Source organism: Plectropomus leopardus, chromosome 1, assembly GCF_026936395.1.
Source record: "Plectropomus leopardus strain MGB_pleo_1.0 chromosome 1, ASM2693639v1, whole genome shotgun sequence".
NCBI lineage: Eukaryota > Metazoa > Chordata > Actinopteri > Perciformes > Serranidae > Plectropomus > Plectropomus leopardus.
This window is the reverse complement of record NC_142176.1, coordinates 34,063,273-34,087,889: the sequence shown is the minus strand read 5'-3', so window position 1 is coordinate 34,087,889 and position 24,617 is coordinate 34,063,273. Positions and strand designations below refer to the sequence as shown.

Below are 24,617 nucleotides of genomic sequence, written 5' to 3'. Positions count from 1 at the left end.
AACTGTTACCTCTGCTCCTTTAAAAGTGAGGCTTTTTTTTACTGTGAGCTGGAAACAACAGCTCTCAAGTTCAGTGAGAGAGATCGAGAGAAGCGAAACACTGAAGCGAGTCTCCACCGTTGGCTTAAAAAAAAAAAAGACGGAACAATTTAAACGTATGTTCCCATGTTCATTTTATACATCCCAAATGGAGCAAGCCCTGATACATAAGGAATCATCTATATAACATCCACCCCTACCTTATACAGATTTTACAGTTATTTCTCCTTCCAAATCTAAATCAATCAGAGTGAGTGCCGGGCCTTACTCCATCACCTCAACCCTCTACCTCCCTCTCTCCACTTCCTCTCCTCACCCTCTCTACCTTATGGTTGGCGATCTGCTCCTCATAACCTTCCTGCTAATTGGCTTTAAATATATCAGGCGGTTCACGTACTGGTCGGTATCTCAACTAAGACTAATGTGTTTGCCCTCCGGTCGGCCAGAGCCTCCCTCAAGACTTGAGTCATATTCTAAATGGACGGCGTAGAGGAGGGGAGGGCATGTTGTGAAGGAAGGAGGAGAGAAGACGGGAGCGGAGGGGACGATTTTAGCAGGTTTCTTATTCAAGAGGTCAAATTAGCGAGAGGCGGGCAGGCGGGGAGGTGGGTGGCAGAGGGGCGGAGGAGTGGGAGGGGTTGGTACAGATGGACTGTTTACAAAGGGCAGCGGTGCCACTGGCACACTTTACATCTCCTCTGTCAGCTGCCCTGGTTTTCCCACTTACAGGAGAGAGCAGAGGGGAGAGGAGGACTGGGTAGAAGATGCTGACAAGCTCTGTTGGCTTTGGCAGAGTGGAAAATACTTCAATGATAAAGAAAATATTCTCTACTGCAATACAGTGTCCGGCAGTATACAGCATCAGTCTGTTATGTTCATCTATTATGATCATATTCCATTTTGTGAAGAATCTTGTTGTACCTCCACAAGTTTTGTCTACTTTTACTTCGCTGCTTGGCTTTCTGTCGTTGCCCAGATGATTTTTGAGAAACCCTAGAGGGTTGTACTTGTTTCATTTAGCTGTGGGTTGTATGTGGAAAGAGTAAAGTTAACTTGATAGTGAATATTCTGTCAATATATTCTCCCAAATATTAAGTCCAGTGGGTGAAACTTCTATTTCTATTGCTGCTCTTGCAGTAATCACTGTAATATTTATTGTGTTTTTTTTCCTCATTTGCTATGCAAATGAATGAAATTGAAAGACGCAGATATCCACCAATAATCAGCCAATAATCAAGATTTTTTTTTTAGTTTCTTTTTTTTTTTTTTTTAAATATGAGAGCAGCAGTGTTACATGTTGAGAAAAAAAAAACAATGAGCTACTTATGCAATATGTCTTCTTGCTGCATAACAGTATGAAGTTTTCATGTATGATATATTGAGCGATGGATTTCTCTCTGTATAACAGTTTTTAACTAAAATGGAGAGCGCAAATAAAAGAGCCTCTTTTTTTTGTCTTTTTAAAGCCTTTCTACAGAACAAATGCCAAAACGTGACACTTAAAGTTTGACAGTTAAAAGAAAAAGTCGCTTTTTAAACAGTGTGTGTTTGTGGATTTTCCCTGTTTCCTTTAAATCAGTCCGTCACACTGACTGCATGGATCAGAGCCAGTCTTCTGATACAACGGATGGTTAATATGCTTGTGTCTGTACAATTATATAGAAAAAATACAGCAAATATGGTTAAATAGTAGGGGAAAAAATGCTTGTATGTCATCAGGCAGTGTGGTGGTGTAATATATCTTACAATCATTAGGCAAAGATTTGCTCTCCAAACTTTTCCTTGAACTGAAACGCCATGGCAACAGAGGCCAAAAAGCCAAAGACACAGCTCGGAGGTGAAGTCAAACTATCCTCAACGATGCTCATGCAAACCACACAGCCCCGAGGTAAGCCCTTCCAACAGGAACTTAGCTAAATTTATAAAAGTTCTTCACTAATCCTGTTAATGAAGAGAAGTGTTCACTGTATTAAAAAAAATAAAGATTACACTGTTCAACCATGCAGAACTGGGCACTGACATAAAAGTGTCACTATTCATTTTTTTAACAACACATTTCACTGTGTCATTTTCCTGCTGAGGCAATGTATTTTTTTTCACAGCTAGGATCGAGGCTATCTGGCTTCTCCTAAAAGAAAGAAACAGACAGGTCATGAGGTTTGGTGGCCAGTGTTCATCAACTAGAGGATTTTCTAATATCCTGCATGGCAGGACCGGAGCGTAATAATGCAATTAAGATGGTGAGGTGTGCTGCAATGAGAATCTTTACTGTGGGACATTTGCTCCATTCAAAATTAATTAAATTAACCTAGCTTTCTGCTAATGTCGCACCGCGAGGCATTTTCATTTGCAAAAGATTCTCTCTTTTTTTGGTCAGTGGTGATCTTTCCAAATTTGAAGACCTTCTTCTTTTCTTTTTACTGATAAACAAATGTGTCTCTGTGCACAGGGCTGAGGTCAGAGGAGTTGACTGACAGTAGTTTTAATAGCTTCTGACAAAGTTAATGCAGGCATTTCTGTTCTATATGTTTCACTGTGCCAAGCTTTGTGCAACAGTCACAACTTTATCACAACAGCTAATCAAAATGCTCACATTATGTCAATTGACTTACACTCAAGTATTTCTAGACTCAACTGAAACCTACAATATGCTGAAAGCATAAATAACAATGGACATCAAGATGTAACATGGAGCCAAGTGAAAGAAGCCACTACATTTTCGGAGGTTCATTAATTAATACAGAACATAAGCCCTGCTGCTCTGTTTCAGGTGCTTTAATTAGTCTCTGCCCTGGCAGTAATGTAGGTGTTAGCAACTGATAACTGCTTAAATGTTTTCTCTTGACTTACTGATTCATGAATTAACTTAAACCACTATTCAAGATTCTGTGTAAACTATTGCCTAACTATATAGTTAGGATTGGGTTTGAAACTATATGTATGTAACATTCAAAGGTTTTTTTACCCAATCCCCATTTTCAAATGTATTTATCTAGTGACTAATGGGAACATTTGTTTTGAAATTGGTCTAGTATTTAGCCAGAGTTTGCTGCCTGCAGTGGCGAAACAGGCTAAAATATAACGTTAATTGCGCACCATAAATTTCACAGTAAGTGTTTGTTTTTGCCACAGACAGACAGGCTCAGATTGTTATTCTCATTGTCTGACTACATTATGGAAAGGAACCTTACAAAGATAGACTTTTTTGTTAAAGACTTAGATCCTTTTTGTTAAACCAGAAATAGCCCTGAAATCACGATTGCAAAACCCACCAGACTCTAATTATATAAACTAATTTAATCAAAATAAAACAAACTTTATTCAAAGTCAAGAGAAACAAAATTAAGTCACAAGAGCTGTCTTCAATCACCAATTGTGGTTGGGTTGAAACAAACCCTTAATTAACGCTTTTAGATGCGAAACTATGCTGCACTATACACGCTAAAATTACTGTTCACTGCTCGCAGAGTGTGGTGAGTTTGGCAATGGCATTTCCAGGGCTGTTTCTGGTTAAACAAAAAGGACCCCACTCCTTAACAAAATGGTGTATCTCTGTAGGATCCTTTGATTTTGTCAGACACATAGAAGACTAATCTGAGCCTGTCTGTGGCAAAAAACAAAGACTTTTCGTGGCTGAAAGTTGACAGTGCACAAATGCCCCAAGTGGGTACACTGCAACCAGTTTCTTTGTTTTAGAAACCTCAAAAACTTCTGCAGCACTCTCCCTCATTAATGGACCGATTTCAAAAAATGTTGTTCCTATTGGCCACTTAGACACAAGAACTTGAGAAAAATACCAAAGTTACCCTTTAAAATGCAGTGCACACTAGTTCACCAAACCTGTGTAATTAATGCTTCTGTTCATACAATGATCATTTTTTCCTGATAACCGTGGACAACACATAGCAATCTGAGATAATTTGGAAAAGGAAATAATATGTATACAGTGCAAAAGTCTTTGGTACTAAATGGTTATTGCTTTAGTATATTTGTGTTGTTTCTAATATCTGTATCATGCAGTGCAGCCAGTATCATATGTCTTTTTTTTTTTTATTTGTGTTCAAAAGTTTAAATTAAACATCTAACTGTTCACGACTAATACAGTTTAATCCAAAGAAATCTCTGTTACTGCTGTTCGGAAAATGCAATACTTTTTGTGTGCAAAATTACTTTACATATTGTGATGTACATCGACAGTTTGAAAGAACAAAAGCATGCTGGCTCTGACACAGCTTTACTTTTTTTTTTTTTTTTAACTGATGCTCTGTTTCACCTGAGCTGTCAAGACTTGTGATAGAGGTATGTTTTGCAGTTTGTACATGGGTGTGTGTGTGTGTGTGTGTGTGTGTGTGTGTGTGTGTGTGTGTGTGTGTGTGTGTGTGCTGCATGGAGCATGGAGGTTGCGTAGTGTACGAGCCCCCCCCCCTCGCTGTGTCCGGTGAGGAAGTGCCAGGACAGAGGAGCCCTGGGGCCAGGAGCCTGGGAGGACGCACGGAGGTCACTTCATCCACTGGTGTCACACTCTAATTCATCTGTCTGCGCAGGAGCAACATGCACACACATACACACTGCAGTACACAAAAACACACTGTTGCATGGGGACATAACAGCTCTCTCTCTCACTCATACACACACGCGCACACACAGAAAGATGGTGAGGTGACAATAACTTACTTTAGCGGCTTTCAACAGGATCTCTCTCTCCTGCTCGTCCTTCCTCTGCTTCTCCATTCTCTCCAGCTGCTCGAAGAAGCGAAGCTGAGAGCGAACGTCTGCGGACTGCTCGTAACACTCATCATCCTGACAACGAGATAGAGAGAAAATCACTGGGACGGCAACGGTTGAAAAAAGCTTGGAGTCCAATTCAGTAGCTGCTTCTGAGGCTGTTGGTACAAATTTCAGAACCTCAGTGCAGCCCTCAGTCCATCTGTACATACAAACATATCTCAAAACCAAAAATCATCTACTGTAAATAAAGCACTAAAACATCCTCTCCACCCAAGAGAATAGAGAATGGAAGTAGAATATCTATCGGACATCAATGACATAAAATAGCGAAACTTGAGACTTGAAGAGACCAAGTTTGCTAAGATGAGTCATGAACTGTCCACCATCTCTTCAATCTGTATGTAAAGCAAAAAGTTAGGGTCAACTTATAGATAAAACGGAGTAATTATTGTCATACCTCAACCATTTCAAAACCTCTGTAAATTGACTTAATTTCTTTCAAAATCATGGAAAGAAGACAATGACCAGCTTAAGAAAAACATTACCCCAAAATTTGTGAAAGAAAGTGAAATTAGCTAGATATTAGTATAAAAAAAATAATGAAAATAACCTGAAAATAGGCAAATAAAAAATAATAAAAATCAAAAAGTGGGAAAGTAAAAAAAAACAACAAGGAACTGACTTCAATAAAAAAGTGCTTAAAAAATCTAATAATTCTGTAAAAAAAATCATTTTAAATAAGTAACATGTTATTACAAAATACAGACATGGTTTAAAAACATTTTTCTAAATCTCCTAATTTCTTGCAAAATGCAGGGCATTTCATGTCAAGTTGCTCACTGACTCTTTCCTATGTTTTTGAAAGAAATTAAGCCAATTTGCTCAAGGTTGAAAGGTTTAAGTGCATGTAAAAGGCTTTTAAATGCAACAATAAAAGTGATGCCTATCTAGGTTTCAAAGGGTTAAAGTAGAAATAGACAAGTTTAGTGCTTTAACTATGCTATTCTCACTACTGGGTACAATCTCCCTGGAAAATGAAGGCTCAGTTTACAGCTTGATTTTCAGAAGTGCAGCCAACTACTGTGCAACCAAAACAGGATAATGGTATTGTTTCAGCTATTGGTAGCTGTCTTCAGTTCAGAGTTTGAGTGTAACTTCTTTGCAGTTACTGTCCTCAGTAGGAGGAATGGCATACAGCTGAACAACTGATGTAACTGTGGAAACTTTACTCAGCAAAAGAAAAAGAACTTCACTGATAGGACTTTAAGGAAAAGAGAAAGCCATCTGGTTGTCTTTGCAACAGCAGTGACAACAATAATACCATTGAGAAACAACAGGAAAGACCGTAAAAGTTATCTGTTTCCACTTCAAGGTTCTCACAATATTAATGAAAAAAAAATTGCAAAAGACTGATTGAATAATCAGCTCTGATAATATCACTCTTTTATAGTTACTGTTTTTTAATTGAATACAATATTTTTTTGTTTGATTCAATCATTCTCATTCTCTGCTCTGCCAGATTGCCCTGTGAATACCGCACAGGGCAATCTGGCAGAGCTCTAGGTGACTTCTTCAAATTTCCTTTTTTTGTATAGCCATCATAGCTCAATTTAAAATGATGACTTTTTTGTTAATTTGCTTGAAAAATGACCCAAACAAAAAGGAGTAAAGGATTATAAAATTGTCTATCATGTCTTTTGTCAACTGTGATTTTACAATGAATGCAAGTACTCATGCCATTTTCTGTTTTGACAATATGTAGAAAAACTGTCCTGCCAAAAAGACGAGGCACGGCATGAGACAGTTGCCAAAAAAATAGTCTAACAAGATGTGTGTGATCATAATGAAGCGTACTTGAGAAAATGTTTGAGTCGGTTAAGAGTGATAATAAATAAATAATTACACATATTGTGTGAGAAGATTTGAGAAGGTGATAACAAGTGTGAGCTTTCTGCTATTTTTGTATTTTAGCTGTTTTTAAGTTCTTAATTATTGTGCACTGGAAAAATTGAATACATTTTTTCTGATACAAAATGAATGAAACACTTTATTGTATGCATTGACTGTAATTGTGGTGAAAGCGCTTTTTGTGTCCTTGCCAATGACATAGTGGTAAAGCTGCCAAACAAAAAAAAACTAATTAGATTACCATCACAATTAAAATCGATTATAATATTACAATAAATAAGTAAAGCAATGCTTTACTGATAATAATTTTTTTAAAAAACATCTTCATTAACTACATTTGGTTAAACAGACTTTAAGACAGAGATCATCTGCAACACCAGCGGTCTGATCACACATCAACAGACCTGAACACACTAACTTTCTCTATTTAAAGACGAGGCTTCTCTTTGCACATGGCTCACCACCTCCCACTGGGGAAATGGAAAGGCAAGTGTAAAAACAACTTTTGTAGGTCATCAAAAGTTAATAGGATAATTGCTTATTTCACATGTTTGTGTGTGCATGTCTCCTATGCAGCTCTGTTTTCCTCTTGAACTTGATTTCTATATAACCCTCTTTTCCTGTCTGTGTGTGTGTGTGTGTGTGTCAAGTCTGCGTGTGTGTTTCCATGAGTGGATGAGAGACGCTGGGTGGCACAGAGCACAAAGACACATCAGAGGAGGCTCATCGCCAGCACCCCTCCACCCCCCCCTCCCCTCCCTCTCTCTCTCATCCAGCCTCCCTTCCTCTTTGTTGCAGCGCTGAGCCTGCACTCTTGCCGTAGCTCCTGCCGCCGCTGCCGAAGCCCGGTTGCTCTTTAAGGCCGCTTTGTCTTTTGGTCTTTTCTTTTTTTTTTTTCCGCTGATGTCAACAGAGTGGCTTCACAGAGCTCCCTGCCTCTCTCATGCACACACCTCATTTACAAAACCACAAAAAAGGAAACGAATAGAAGAAGAAGCACCAAACAAGATGGGGACAGCTAGCTGCAGCGATGCTCTTCCTCCCTCCTCCTCTTCCTCTCCTCTTGGTGTCAGGGAAAAACACATTTTCAAAGTTTCCCCCCAGTTCTCCCAACAACGGCAAGATTCAGGCTCGTAGTGGAGATGGATTTGCGCTTTAATGTACACCAATTAAATGCGGTTATATGGTTGCATTCAAGGGCTATGAGAGATAAAGTCACCAATAACGAGAAAAGCACGCAGGTGTACGCAGATGAGCACTTAGAAGTTCTTTAACACCTCAAGTTTTGGCTGACTAACTGAAAAGTCTGAGCTCTCCTGTTTATCAACTTAAAGGTAAAAAGACTTTTCATATTAACTTTTATGTGTTTATGTTGGTGGCACAGTCCCATTTTTGTCTGTGAGTGTATCAGATAAAAGTGCTTCTGTGTGTCTGTGTGGAACTGTAGGAGCCCATATATGAGTTTGTGTGTTTAGGTATGTGTGTGCTTTGACGTCCTGATGAAGTTTGTTTTTCAACTTGAGTGATTTAAAATCCCCCCCTGAGTTTTAAACCAATATTTACTGTATATTTCCCTTAATATATTTGCAATTTGACATCATTTTGTTTGTTCTGTCCAATAGATCATATACGAGTATAACAATTTTCTAAATTTGATGAGGGTCATGTGGACAGCATATTCTGTTTAAATATTCCGAATAAGGACGAATTTAGCATTTTGCGTTTAAGACATGTGGGATATGCCTGTATTACTCTGGTTTTAGGAGCATTATCTCAGTATGTATACAGCCAATTCCGAGTATGCATCTCTGTTGGGGTTTTTACTGCAGTTTGAGACACATAGCCTCTTATCTGTTAACAGCTGACTCTGTGCGATGCCATGGATACGTTATACACAAACTAACTCACCAACAGTTCGCAAGGCTGTGGGTTAGAGATGTATGCAAAAGAAAACCCCACATTTTTGGGCAGAGGAAGAAACACGCCTGCTTTTAAATCAACTGGTTTTTGAATATGTGCAAATGCTGCAGCACAGACCTTTTTAGAAAGGTGAAGGAAGGAAAGAGGGAGTCCAACAAGTCTGCCACCATTAAGAAACTGTGAAAAAATTATATCCTGATGCAAAGAAGCAAAAAGACAAGTGGCTCCAGTTGTTCTACTTCTCCAGCGACATGCTAGGCCACATTAATTGGAGTATGCAGAGCTGCATGTAAACAGGACTTTTAGTGGAATATTAATTTTTATTAGTCATGTTAACAGCTTGGTAGGAATATTGTCTTTTTCTGAAAAAGGGCAAAAAAATGACTATTTTGTGCATGTAAACATACTTGATTTGCTGTTAATCCAAATAGAATGAAAGCTTTGGTGTGTTGTGACAATGTTCAAATAACCAGAGTTGTACCGTATGCTAGAAATGGATGTCATCTACCACTTAATGATACTTACTTGCTCTTCATGATACTTCATAATAATGTGGCAACGAACCAACAGATTTTGTGCAACAGAATAAGTATGTTGTCTTTTTCAGCAACAATTTTTCAGAATTTCAGAGTGTTTCAAGTGATAACAGCAAATTTGAACCGGAGTGTATAAAATAATGATCGTAGTTCCATTTTGAAACTATGAGTTTGGCTTTTTGGCCATTGCCTTGTTTTTTGGAACCAGAATTGACAGCCTTGCAGTCGGCCTGTCACTTAAGTGGCCCCACCCTTCAATATGCGTTACTTTGGGCCTTGATAAAATATAAAATGGGTGAATTATAGAAATATCCAGACATACCCTCTTAGAGTTAAAATACCTACAGAGAGCAAAACTGTTTTTTGTACCAGGCAGTAAACATGTTTATTTCAGCTGTAAAGTCAAAAGCCTCAAGTGGCCATAAGAGGAACTGCAGAGCTTGCCACTTGATTGGAACACCAGCTACACAGTTTATTCCACATTTTGCTGTCCTGTAATGCGCTGGCTTGCCCATTAGGAGCAACCTGGGGTTAAGGTCTTGCTTAAGAACACTTCAACATGTTGCTGGGGGGAGCTGGGAAACGAACCCCCAACCCTGCAGTTAATGAGCCATAGCTGCCCAAAGTAGTACATGCCGCAGAGAGGAAGGGATGCTGATTGGCTGCAGTGAATGCAAGGCCATTAATCATAAAGTTCAATAACACACTGTATGACTTTATCCTGCCCACAGATGCTTGCAGACTGAATATTAGTTTTTCCCTGTGTAGGCTGTATGTTAGCCAGTAGGCTGAGCAGCTTTAAAAAAAATGTGGCAGGCAATGTTAAAGTTACAGCAATTAGCCTTAAAAATGACTGAATGGCTCCAACAGACCAGATAAAAATTACACAAAAAAATGAAGTATCTTTCTAAATGAAATATGCCATTGCTTGATTAAGATCTTTTTTTAAAAAAAAAAAAAAAAAACCTGTTTCTCTTCAATTGTTGGTTGCCCAGCAGTCTGTTTAGCTGCTCCTGGACACGATAGTTACAATTATCAAGATAAAGGAAATTCAGGTGTTTTTTTTAAACATCATCTGTGATAGAATTGTCTACTGTCCCATCCGTAGACTCAAACCAGCTCTAGACATCTCTACTTTGCATGTGTGTGTGTGTGTGTGTGTGTGTGAGTGTGTGTGTATTTCTGTTTGCGTTCTACCTACCTTACAAGAGTCCAGTCGGTGTTGTGCGATGGCAGAAACCTTTTCGACCACAGTTCGAAGTCGAGACTGTGTGGCGTGCGAGATGAATGTCACTGCCTCCATAGGGACCTCCGTGACTCCAAACTTCTTTGCTGTGAAGAATACACACACACATACACAAACATATTCAGGACACTTTTGCAATCAGAATAATATTAATATCAATTCGACACCCCTTTTGTTCAACAGCTAGTTAGTATCTTTGCTTCTCATAATTAAAAGCAGATTTCTCTTTCACCTCACCTCACTCTGTCGCCATTAAAATGTTGATCCTCCACTTAACCACCTGGGAGTTTTACAATATAGCTTTTATTCATTCAAATTTACTAAAGAGATAAATAGGGACTATCATCACTTCACTCTCCCACTATCTGCCGTTTCAAGAAAAACAACAGCTAAGCAGGTAGAGGGTAATTGTTTCACACACCAACAGAAAATCATTCTCCACTCAAATACACAAACACACCTACTGTACTCTCACACACATTCACACAGAAAAACTGTCTGGATTAGTACATGCAATTAACTCCCAGAAATAGGACTCATCACACGGAAAAGTTAATTTGTTTCACAGTCTTAGTGCAAATTCCAGAGTGGCTTTACTAGCTAAGCTCCTTCGAGTGTGTAAACGACATTGACCATCTCTTTTCATAGGAGCAGGATAATTTAGTTTCCTTGGAGCAAAACTCATCTGAAGTCATAACAAAAGAGAGGAGGACAGACTTTGGTAGGGTTACTATCTGTTTCCAACTTCCTTTTAAATTATTCCATTACCATAATTTTCTCTCTGGCACCCTTTTAAGTAAACCACACCAATTATTTAAATCAGCTGAACAATACATATACTCCTCATCCGCTCAAGCTTTGAAATGGATGGAGGGAGCCCTGTTAGCCTTATAATTACAGTGGCAATACATGTGGCAATGTCACAAGGTCAAAGCAAAACACTAATAGGCTTCTGCTTCCTGAAAAATAAGATCTTTCAGAGACATTAATATTTCAGAGAAAGTTTAAGAGACTTAGCCAGAGAGCCACATTTCTCTGAGGCAAAAACATATTCTTGAACTTGTACTGATACAAATCACTATTATTCACCAAGAAAAAAAGGACGTATAACACAGCTAGAAACAGACTAATGAACTGGACAGCTTGAATATTTCGCTTATTCTCAGCAAGACAGAAATCATAACAGGAATAACCTGCACTACAGAATTTAACATCTCAGTTGGTTGGACACTGTTTTTCCATGCAACTGGTATGGCTCTAGGGACTGCAACGTCAGTCTGTGGGTTAGTTTGTCCACTTTGGTCCAGACTGAACTACCTCAGCAATTACTGGATGGAATTTCATATCCATGGTTTCCAGACAATATATTTTAATGAATTTGGGAAATCCCATGACATCTCCTCTATGGCATCACCACGAGTTTCACATTTGCAGTTCTTGGTGAAATCTCTCAAAAAATTTTGCCATGAAATTTGGACATTCATGTTCCCCTTCAGAATAAACTGCCACATGAATGACACCATGACTTTTTATCCAGCAGCAAAAAAAAAAAATGTGTTTGGCTTTTTGAGAAAACACCTGCAAAACAAAGCTACATTCATAAGCCTTGACTGCACTTTGTGTTTGGTACTAATAAGTAAATATTAGTGTGTTTTAGTGTGTTAACATGCTGAATTAAAACAGGCCTTTCATCTATTATCTGTAAACACTTATTTTATTCAGGGTCACAATCACACACGGGGGCAGCGTTATATGAGCGTTATTTGGTGCCGTATGAAAAAGCAATGCAATAATGAAAGGTCTTCATTGCTCCCCATCACAAGATCTCTGTGTAAAAAGGGGTTCATAGACAGACATCCATTCACACTACCATTCATACCCACAGGCAATTTAGTCACCAATTCACCTAACCTGCATGTCTCTGGACTACAGGAGGAAGCCGGAGAACCTGCAGAAAACCCACACGAGCACAGGCAGAACATGCCAACTCAACACAGAATTGCCCCAAGCCTGAGTTGGAACCTGGCACCTTCAAACTAAGATAATGAACATGGTATTCATTATACTGTTAAACATTAGCATGGTAACATTGTCATTGTAAGTATGTTAGCATGCTGATGTTAGCATTTAGCTCAAAGCAGCACTGTGCCTAAATACAGTCTGACAGAGCTGCTAGTGTGGCGCCTGTATGTTTGAGATCTGCCATCAGACGTTAAGATAAGATTATATTCATCTTTATGATTCCACTTTGAAGAAATATAAAGACACAATATACTTTAAGATTGCAGGAGGAGCTCACCCAGGCAGTGCATTTTCACTGATTAATGAATGCACATGTGGAAGGCCTTGGCATATTAAAAAACCCAATGTAATATAGAGATCTGCATGCCCATCCTCCATTTAACATATATGTCAACATATTCCTTTTTACATGTGGAGTTGTAGATATTAAGTCTTATCTTATCAAGATAACACTTCTTAGAAGATATCTGTAATGTTTTGATTTATCAGGTAGGAGATACATAAACAGAGAATAATAGGGTTGATGACAGATTATATTTTTTAGTTTTTCTGTGTGACAAAATTGTGTTTACACTACACATTCTGATGCCATTGCAGTCTGCTCATCACTTTAAACGCAACAGACAACCTCAAGAAATCCAACACAGAGTCACAATCTGCATTGAGGCCTGGTAACTTGAATATTTATTTAGTATAGAACTGAATGGTATCCATAGCAACAAGGGTCCCCCTAAAAGGTAGCTTGCGGTGAACATGGAAAAGGTCCTGAATGACCCAACTATACACGTTTGTGTCTATAATACCTGTAACTGTGCGATTATTTCTCTTCTCTACCCAAAAGCACAAAATACCCCAAGATCCTGAGATACCTAAACTCCTCTTTGAGCTGCTGAGGGGGAGCCTCACCTAAACTGAGCAATTCACCTTTTTTTTGGAGGTTAACCCTGATCTCAAACTTGCACGTGCTGATCTTCATCCTGATCAGGACAAACTCAGCTTGTTACAGTCGACACAAGCGTCAAATGTACTGCCAAACGGGAACAAATGGCTCAGAAAAGCAGCCACTGGCAACAACCTTTGCTAATGCTGGGGAAAATATTTCTGACATCCATGCGACGTTTCAGATGTGTCTACCTTGGGTGCATTCGTAAATACAATCGGACGCTCTACACTCACATGAGAGCGCTGTTGTTCCAAGAAACACTATGTTCTATTTCTACATGAATTTACGAACCATTAAGTTGATGACACATTCCCTCTGCTTGGTGCTCTGCTGCTCCGAGAGTGTGGTGCTCTGAATAACAGAACAGTACGTTTCAACAACGATCCATAGTTATGAACGGTAAAGTGTGTGCACTCTGGTGTTCCAAGTGAGTACTTCCTAAAACACCCGTAGACAGATTAACAATATAAGACATGATTTTTTTGTGTTTTTGTTTAAGGGGTTTATGCATGAATTGATTCATCTTAACATGTCAACAGGAACTGAATTTAAGTAAAATAAAAAAAATAATCAAAAAAAGGAGGGGAAAAAAAAACGTACTGTCAGAGGGATTAAAAATTAATACACAAATTATGTTGAGTTCCTACTGTGTCTTAGTAATACTAATGTAATCTATGAGTAGATGCCACAGCATGCCATGGGAAAAAAAGAAAAACTGTATCCAGAGCTGCTTGCAATTTGATTATTTAGTGCCAGTGTCTGTTCAAATGATGATTTACTCTCAAACAAGCTCCAGCAGCAAACACCAGCGTCGAGCAAAGTTGAGACCTAAGTGACAGCATCATTCCCCGGCTGTCATGTGCTATTAAGATACTGTAGTTTAACAGCTGTACTGGTAATTAAAATATCAGCTGATTATGCACAAATTAGAAACCCAGAGAGCAGACACATTGTTTAATGTTTAAACACCTTCTGATATTTCTGACAAAGAGAGAGATATCAGAGCTCATATCTTACAGATAAAGGGCTGATATGCTTGTGTTGACCTGCGTGTTCAACAGTAGGAGGTCACGCTAGCTTCGTGGTAAAACTGACAAAATGAGAGCGTGGCATGAGGTACTAACTTTGTTTTAAGTTATGTTTGAGAAGACTTTGGAATGAACCATTTACTCGAGTCAATTCTATTCATTCTGTTCAACCATAAGACTGTGTAATCAAGGTATATTTGAGAATGATACTGACTTACAGGAGCTATTTGCAACATTAGGAGCATATCTGTGATTCAGAGACTGAGCGGGGATTGTCTGCAAACAGTTCTTAACCCTCTGAAACCTGGATCATCTTATGCTGTGTTCAGATGCCTTTCACATGCTATCTGACCCTAGGTGGACACAGGCCCTAAGTGCAGTGCAGAGCGATGACGATTAGCCAGTGGGATGCAAGTACGGGAACTCACATGCACATGTGACTGTCTACCACAACATCGACAGAGGCGCTGGGATTACAACACTCACAGGTAGTGAGTTCAGGACACCTTTAATCTGCTATATCTTTGTATAGTAAATAGTTGTTTGCTGCTATATTCATGTTCTGAACTTTACACACATCTCCTTTAATAATCCAGGCCCAGTGCACTAATTATTTTAATATATTATCAGGTCTTAAAATCTGATCAGTTTAAGACATTTTCAGTAGTTATGATAACCTGTATATACCCTGACATGTGTGCCAGTGTTGCATATGTGCTCTGTGTATCAACGTCAGATCGGTCTTCTTGTGTCTGTTCACATGTGTAAGTTCATGTGATAAGCCTATGTGGGTGCGTGTGTGTGTGTGTGTGTGTGTGTGTGTGTGTGTGTGTGTGTGTGTACCTTCAAAGAATCAGTGGACTATCATTACTTTGAGGAGCTTTTCTAGAGAGCTCCAGCTGTGCCTGTGTTCTGGTTCCTGATATGGGGGGGTGGAGTGCTGTTTTGCAGCTTTAGAAATGATACCCCCCCTCTCTCCTCAGCTCAAGGACCAGCCTGAAGAGTTGTGAGGGGAAGGCGAGAGAGGTTTGGGAAGAGGAGGGCGGCACAAGTGTTTGTTTGGAGGGGATAAATAAGAGAGGAGAGGAAACGAGACACAGAGAGACATAAAGAGGGAAATAAAGCAGGGGATAGAAAGAGGCAGCTAACATCCTCTCATGGAATCAGTATTCAAAAAAGAAAAAAAGAAATAAAGGGGGGGGAATCAGGACACCTCCTCTGATTTAAAAATAAAAAGTAACAAAGAAAAGAATGACGCTGGAATCCCTTGTTTTGTGAGGGCAATCAGAGGGCAGAAGAGGTCACAGTGAAGTTTTAATGGGATGTTCAGCAATGAATGAGAAGGCTGAGCAGAGTCGGACTCTGTGCTTGTACAGTACAGAGGTGCACCCAGGGCTGTCTGATTGAGTGGAGCTGGCAGGCCAGGGGAGCCTCCCTCGGACTGCTGTCAGCTGAGAGCGCAGAGAGGCCAATCACTGACACAACAAAGCTGCATAAGTGCCACTTCCTCAGCAGGGGGCGCCCTAGCCTCCTGCCCTGTATCATGCTGCGTGCCCCCCCTGAGGAAAGATTTGTATTTTTAAACAACCCCTCTGCCCCCAGGTGACTCGATAACAACCATGCCAAGAGTCCACGTGACGAAACATGACCCGCAGGCCTCCGTGCTACACTACAGATACTTTAATTGAGATAAAACAAGATGAGGGCGCTAGACTCTCCGTCACGTGAAATTATGCTGTGTGTTTTTTGATCTGATGCACAGAAGCAAGATGCTAGGCGCAGTTTTATTTTGAGTAATAACGCTCATTATACTTTTTCACAGGTCTCCCCGTGCAGCCAGAGCCTAAAGTATATTTCAAGCAATAAAATTGACTGCCGGTAGCAAAAAGAGGTAATGAAGACCCTATCACTCTTGTGTGATGCTGCAAACAAACCAAGACCTCTCCGCCTGTATCGATTAGCACACGCAATACTGTGTGCCGTCAGAGTGTCAAGATCCACTAAAAAGAGAGAAAGAATCAAAATCTCACTGCCAAGTCTCATTCCTCTAAACTCTGTTCCTTTAGTCCAGAGGACAATCTGACAGCCAGCCTTCAAAAGACAAACCCATAAAGTATTTATGTGTGTGCCCGGGGTCCAGTGAGTTCAGACAGCCACTGAAGAATTCATTAAAGGAGGTGAAAGAATTGTTAAGTGTATCAAATTTAAACCGAGGCCAAACAAGAAAAGGCTCAGACTGAACCACTGAAGGAGAGAAAATCAAAACTGTCTTTAGTGATGACACTATAAATACAGAAACAACATGTTCCGAACACAAAAGACAACAGTTAGCGATTACATCAGCGCTTCAGCCTGGATTTTCAGCTTTGGGTTTGTTGTTTAGAGTAGAAGGACGGGGGGGTGCATTTTTCCTGCTGCTATAAAAACCGCTTGATTTCTGAGAGGCCAGCATTCCCCAACTGCAGCTACAAACATTTAAGAGTTATATGTTTCTACATCTATTCATTGCTACATTGCAAGAAGGTGCACTTATCTTACCTGTTTCCAGAATTCGTCGATGGAGCAGTCCCGGATGGAGAAAGGCCTCGTCTTTGCATGAGCGGATCTGCGTTCCCACTAGTTCAGAGTTGGTGGCGAGTATTCTTGCGCTCTCCTCATTCAAGTTCACCCCGGCCATGGAGGCAACGTCATTGATGTCATCATCATCCCTGCAACATGAGAGATAGAAGATTAGCAAAGAACATAACAATGGAAAACATTAACTTCTAACTTAACATCAACTACTGATCTCATTTGCAATAGTATTAAGGAAGTTAAGCACTGCTGGAAACGTGGGGTTTTTTTTCCTAAAACCGGTCTGTCAATGCAGTAGAAATCACACAAATACTTTTTAAATTGTTGCTACGCGACCAGGAAAAACAAAGAAGAAGGGCTGTGGCATTCACTTTTGCTCAAGAGGTAGAAAACCTAACCACTACAAGAACGCACTGGGCCAATTAACCACTCCTGCTGGGGGGTGATATGGTACAAGATTGTCCATTTTGACCACAGACTGTTCATGTAGATGGACGATGTGTCTCCACTTTCTCCTTCCGTATAAAATTGAAGCCAAAAATATCCCTGATACGGCTACTGCCATCTTGCATTGGTGACATTATTTGAATCAGAAGCTGTGCACTAGAAATCTCTGCAATATCGAGTTCCTGCCAATACACCCATCCGACCAATCACAAGCAGCGCCAATGATAGGGAGCACACCAACTGGCACACAAAGCTGTCAATCAAATCAAATACTTTATATAGCATGAAATAACTAATTAAACACTTGAAAAAAATATCAGTGTGATGAGAACTACCTAAAATAAACATTCTTTTGTGTGTGCTTTGAGGTTTTAGTTTGGCCCATGTGGCTTCACTTTTAGCATGCTGTCATGGATGTATGTATACATATAGTCCGGTGTATAGTATGGTTTGGAGGAGACATTATGGCTGTCAGACAGTTACAGTCTTGTATTACAGTCAAATGGTAAGCTAAAATATGTTTGTGAAACTATTTTAGGTGAGAAATAGGCAATACAGTAACAGAATCTTGGTTCATATTTGATCAGCACTGTCTAGTTTTACAGTTTGATCTAATTTTTTTCAGCCTCCATTTTTACAATACAAAAAAAACAGTACTGCACCTATTTTATGTTCACAAATTCTTATATTACAGCCAGACAGGGCACTAAAATATGTTTCTGAAGACATTTCAGGAGAGACAAAGGTGACACAGTAACAGAATCTTGGTTTATATTTACTCAGCACTGCCTAGTTTTGCAGTTTGATCTGAGTTTGGTCTGAGTTTGAGAGAAAGAGAGGATTGTCTCTCTTTCTCTCTCAATTTGCCTTTCTACTCTTTTTATGGTGGTGGGGATATGAAAATGCAAAAGTACAACCTGTAGTTTAAGCAAGAGCCCTAGAACCAGCAAAAATCTGTAGCTTGAGCTAATAGATGAGCAGGGAGATCTTGGCACTGGTAGGATGGAGGGAATTTCATCTACACATACTGACCACATTCTTTTGATACAAAGCCGGTTAAAAATGTACAAAGTATTCCTTTAGAAGATGCATTGATGATGAGGATTCAAATTTGGCAGATATTGATTAGGTAAACAAATATTTTATACCGTCTAAATGTAGGTGGGAAATTTGAAGAAGCGTGACAATTCACAACAGACATACCGTAAAGTTACAAGGTATTTCAGGTTAAACTAAAGTTACTAAAGTCAGTGAAGGTTGCACACTGATTCGGGCGCCCGGATGGCACAAGGGAAAGGCCCACTTGGGAAGCTGTCTTTAGAGATTGTGTTCTTGTCTCAGCATTAGCGACTCCTACTGGTTGGGTTATCTACACTGTCTTCTCCTTCAGGGAGAAATGATCTTCACAAAATGTAAGAAAAAAGAAAAAAAATCCTAAAGAGAGAAGGCACAATGCTGCTTCATCCATTACGGAAAAAGAATCCCGTTTGGGCATAGAGGAAAAGCCTCTCACACAAACCCTTACTTAATATCAGTATTCATGTCCTCACATTATCAAAATATATTCCTGCTTTTATTCATGAGTATTTCTTTGGATGACAATATGCATTCGTTTTGTTACAGAGCGCTATGCTTTGGTCATAATGGCACAGAATTCCCATTGCAGGGTCTATTTGTGTCGGCGCTCTGTGAGGCAGGGAGATGAAGAGCGTTTGGACGGAGTTTAGCTCGGTAAGGATGCTCCTGAGGATTGGCACGGAGCTGTGATGAATCTGGCCATATACTAATGTCAACAAAACCCTATTTGCACACTGCTTTGCCGCACTTTGCTTTGTATATTCTTGATGCACTGGTCGTTTCTCACAGGCACAATGCTGACTTCACACTGTTTACACGTTATTATTTATTAGCAGAGACATAGAGGAGGGTAAACATGCAGAATTTGTGTTTGGGTCATTGCTTTTGACAGTAAATGAGGTCCCCACATCCTTTCAAGGCTTTAACTTTCTCTGCAAGTTGTCACTGAAACAAATTCCCCTACAATTATTGTACTTGGCAAGTAATGATTGTGATTCTGGCCTGAATTAGCTGAGCGGTGACGTGTTGTGCTTACAGGACTGGCCCAGAGCGAGCAGTGGATTTTCTGAGTGGCTTTGACGGAGGGAACAAAGAACCACAGAACACACACAGAGTGGCCTCTCGCCACTCACTGGCTCACCTCCACAGTCATTTATGTTCATGCCACTGATGTTGGTTGCGACAGAGCTTGTGTTGCTGTGCTTTTGTGTATGCATGTGTGTGCAGTGCGGGGCACCAAGTTCTTTCGGGCACCCGAGCGTGGGCACACGCCTTCAGCCAACTCCACCCCACCGAGGCCCTCCTGCTCCGTGGTGCGGCCACAGAGAGGCGATATGAAACTTGACACCACGGCGGGAGGTTGACAAAGACGATTAGAGCATCTCCCTGAACCCCACACACCTCTACCTTCCCTCCTCTCTTCCTCCTCTTCAACAACACTCTAATTATGCCTTTACAGAGAGGATCTACACAACAACACAAACATGGATACATGGGATTATACCCTGTTGCTGCACCTCATTCTGTGCACCTTTCTTCATCACGTCCTCATAGATAACTTGAACTGTCCGGAATAGAAACATGCCTGAGGCCATGTTCACTCAGAGAAGGAGGAAACGCTGCTACCTCCTCAGCTTAAAACTACACATGCAGTCAGATTAAATGTACCAGTACGGTAGATGACCTTGTCATGATCACATGTTTAGCAACAACAAATGAAACACACTGTGGACAAATGCACGACTATACAAAATGAAAATGCTTTACAGTATATATATCTTTTTGGAAAAATCTATAAGCGAGGTATCTAGAAATCTGAGTTTGGCTGAAAAAGCACAACAGGTTAGATTAGATCAGTGGTTCCTGACTGGTGGGTCACGGCCCAAAAGTGGGTCGCGGGTTCAGTCTAAATAGACAGCGAGTGACTTGAGAACGTTTGAAGTTTGTAAAAAAACACGTTTCTTTAAGTACAGTAAATTTCAGTGACAGAACTTTTATTCTAAAGTGCTGTTTGCTGCTGGACAGTCAGCAGAGTTTTTTTTCTGAGTACAGAAACTATTTGACTGCTCTATTTAATGCTTTTTATGTACTCTGTATGTACACCTTTATATTCAAAGTATGAAAAACTTGTCACTCAGCATCCAATCCCTTGCCACCCGGCAGACCACCAGCTGTAAATTGAGCATCACCAATTTAGCACAAATCGTATGCTGATATAGTATTATTATTATATTTATATATATATATATATATATATATATATATATATATATATATATATATATATATATATATATATATATATATATATATATATATATATATATATATATATATATATATATATAAAACACAAACATGAATTTAGAATTTTGTTCTGTGGCTTCTAGTGATCTAGTTCATTTACAAATAACCCTAATGAAATAGAAAAGAAACTACATGAAGCCATCACAGTCGTCTTCTTTTGCCCTTGTGCTTTAATTTGGCTCAATCCCTGTGATGAAAGTAGGTGTTGATCATTTTCACTAGTCAGAACTGACAGAACAAATATTGCTGATGCTAGGGATGCACAATAGTGGATTTTATGCTGATATTCGATATGCCGATATGAAAACAACTCATTTGGCAGATAGTGATACCAATACATCCACTTTTATTCCCACCTAATTTTAGAGATAATCAAGTCTCATCTGTAGTTTCATCTGTATAATTTATCATTATATTATGCATTCTCTTATTGGAATGTCCCACCAGCAGATAGAGACATAAAAAAACATGCTTTTTAATGTATGTGATATTCAATCATTGTGCAAAATAAGGAAAAATACTTTGATGTTTTGTATCTGTTCACTTTGACAATTAAAAATACTGGTTTGCGATATCGTCAGAAATTAGCATGTTTGCCGATTCCTGTATTTAATTTTAAAGACCATATCTGTAGATATCAATGACGTGCCAATATTATTGTGCATCCTTGGTTGATGAACAATAATCTACATGTAATCTAATAGGTAGCAATAAAAAAATGTCAGTAGTAATACAGGGCAGGGAGATTACTACGCTGCATGGCTAAGTAAAGCATAACCAGTATCCAAGAACACTTGAAATATTTTGAGTGTATGATATCTCTTTTTCTCAAATGGTCTGATTTCTGGCTATTTGGGATCACTGGGGTTCAAATCAAATGAGAATGCCAAAGACAGGTCTGACATTAAAAGGAGAGGATGAAATATGAAATGCAAAATATTCCCGACTACACCTCTGCTGCTAATAAAGCAGAGATGTAATTAGCTTCCACAGAAGCTAAAGAGCAGCCTCTCCGTTATTGGTTTGGGTTGGCTCGGGGACATGGAGCCCGCGGTCACATGAATACATATGCATGTCGTTTTCATATCAAGCTTGTGTGTTTCAGAGAGGGCACGCCATAGGTGGTGGTGGGAGGGATGCCATTTAGAGGCTCTGTGTTTGAGTGTGCGGGTAAATGGGGGTGCATCCAGATCTCCAATACCTCCCCCTTCCACCATCATCTCCAACCCCCCACTCCTGAGGATAAAGGTCCCTGTGCTCAGGCAGGGGGCCCCTGATTGATCCCTGTGACTAACGCTCAGGCCATGCAGGCTTGTTGTGCCCACACTGAGAGACACGGACCACTGGGAGCAGGCAGGGATTCACTGGGCAGCTAATATGTTCATGATCCAATGGATGACAGCACTGGTGGCACAAGAGGGGCCAATAAACCCAGCAACAAACACTGCTGGATGTTAATAAGTAACTGTTATTAATTCAACCGACCACCCAAGCTGCCATTGTTCACGAGCAACCAGAATGAGCATTATGTAGATGACGTTTTGATGAAGGTGTATGCCAAAATACTTTTGTTTGATGTGGCTGTCAATAAAAACAAATTAGCATTACAGACTTTCCTATTCTTCATTTAAGCGCTTTGGGGTGCCACCATTTTGCTCATGGATTTTTTTTGGAGCAACTTTATAGTGGCAAAGCACCCACTTTGAACATAATCTAATCTTGTGGCTGCTGTGTCTCCAAATCTCTGTATCAACAATTTTTGGGAGGTCACTTTTAACTTCTAATTGAGTCAAATGTATTTATAAAGCCTTTTTAGCGAAATAGGCACATCACATAGCAATTTACAGAGCAACAAAGGATGTAACCACAAAGGCAGAATGAACCCGCTTTGCTGGTAAATGACGGAAAAGAGCTGGTGGACTTTTAAATCCGCTGGCAACAGTGCCTGGTGAACAAAAACTTTTGTTCATCTTGTGTATCTGTGTGTGTCTTTCCTATGTTTGTGTGTTTATGCGCACTGAAATGGTCCACCATGTAGGACAGGGTTGGATGTGAGGGGCTGAGGCTGAGCTCGGAGGTTGGCAGAGGGCTGAGGGCCTCGGCTGGCTCGCCTGTGATTACAGCGGATGTTGAGTGTTTACAGAGAGATGAGGAGGGGAGGGGGGGGGTGCACAGAGACAGCTGCTTTCACTCTGTACTGTAAACTACACACACACACACACACACACACACACACACACACAAACACACACAAGCACTTACACAGAAGGCTGTAGCTGCACTGGAAACCCCACAAGCCCTGCAGTGTGTATGTGTGTGTTTGTGCTACAGCTGGCCCGCTGGGACCAGTGGCTCAGAGTGACAGCCATACACACACATCAGACCCCCGACTACAGCTGAATACGGTGCAGGCTGGATGGATGGATGAGAGGCTGGTGGATGCTGACTGACCACACCGACCGAGATCAGTGGATTTTGTTTTCTTTCTGCACGATCACTTTCACACTTTTATGTTTGTTCCTCCCTTATGTTAAGCAGTAGCTTATTAGTAAGTACTTCGTAAAATCTTGTCAGAATCACTTAAATTGATAAGTTATACCTGACTTGATCATATGATGCCAATGGCACAATAAAAGAATCAACAGGTTTTTTGAACAACTTCTAAAGCAAATATAACTTCAATTTTTCTTTTCTATTGTGATTTAGAGGAAACACAGCCGCCAACTCTGTTCACAGGTCAAGTCATTATGTTCATGTTGCAGGTTTCTGTGTGTGAAGACACAAAGGCATCCAACAGATCGCTTTGTACCAGCAGGCTCTGTTCCAACACGTTTATGTCCTCAGGTAAGACAGACAACAGCAAACAATAAACAGTGAGTGAGACTGAGAGGTTTCAGACGACAGTAACCAACTAAGGTCCAGCTGAAACCTAAAAAAAAAAAGAGTTTAAAGGGGAACTACGCCCATTCTCAAAATTCATACACGTTTTTCCTATGGTCGTAGACAATCCAAAAATATTAGTCAACATGAACAACTCCCTTGCATATCCAAAAAAAAAACCAGCTGCTAAAACTGAAATTTGTGACATCATGGAGAATAAAGTCTGGAGCTGCTCCATAGACAATAAATAGTAAGAGATGTTCTTGATGACTGAGAGCACCCAGGCGAATGTTCTGAGTATATAGGCACATCTTCTGTTTCAGAACCGAGAATACAGCATTGGAACAAAGCTCATTTGTGTATTTAAAAAAAGAAAGAAAGAAAACAATCTTTCTGTGGGTCCACAAAATCAGACTTCTATTCACACTCCTTTTTTTGGGACTCCTGAACAGTTCTGTTCATGAGTCTTGGCACCTTGGTGCTATCTAGTAAACCAGCCCATGTTTCCTCCAGTTTTGAGTGGAAGCATTGTCATCAAGGATGTATCGGAGGGCAATGCACAATGGCAGTAAACAACAGAAGTAAAACTGCAGAGTACATTGATTACCTGCAGACTTTTGGTCAGTTATTAAAGATATTTTTTTTTGTTTGTTTTTTACCCAAAAAACAAAGCAACTGTAGAATGTAGAATACGATGCGATTCACACTTTTGGTAAAGGAAAACCTGCTATTTGTTGGTTCCAGCCAATTTAATATTGGTCAAAATGCTATCAACGGTTCAAATTTTGGTGCAGGAACTACACCATCATGGTAGAAAAAGAGGTATCATTTGTCTGTTGAGCAGCTCCAGACTTTATACCTTTTGACATCACAAATTTAGACTTCCTCTCTGGTTTCTGGCTTTGAGAGAGAGCAGCTCGTGTTTTCCGAGGCCATAGAAATAACATGGTGGAATTTAAATT

The 24,617-nt window shown here is 39.9% G+C and overlaps 1 protein-coding gene across 3 annotated transcripts in view; it reads right to left on the bottom strand.

The window, feature by feature from the left end:
* The window catches only part of LOC121940967 (transcription initiation factor TFIID subunit 4), a 103,848-nt gene that overhangs the window by 46,351 nt on the left and 32,880 nt on the right, over positions 1-24,617 (bottom strand). For all 3 annotated transcript variants that reach the window (XM_088080529.1, XM_042483653.2, XM_088080537.1), the window contains 3 exons: positions 16,909-17,078; positions 10,333-10,463; positions 4,714-4,839 (listed from right to left, as the gene is read on the bottom strand). In XM_088080529.1, the coding sequence (XP_087936655.1) occupies positions 4,714-4,839; positions 10,333-10,463; positions 16,909-17,078 (427 nt within the window). The remainder of the gene's footprint in view (positions 1-4,713; positions 4,840-10,332; positions 10,464-16,908; positions 17,079-24,617) is intronic.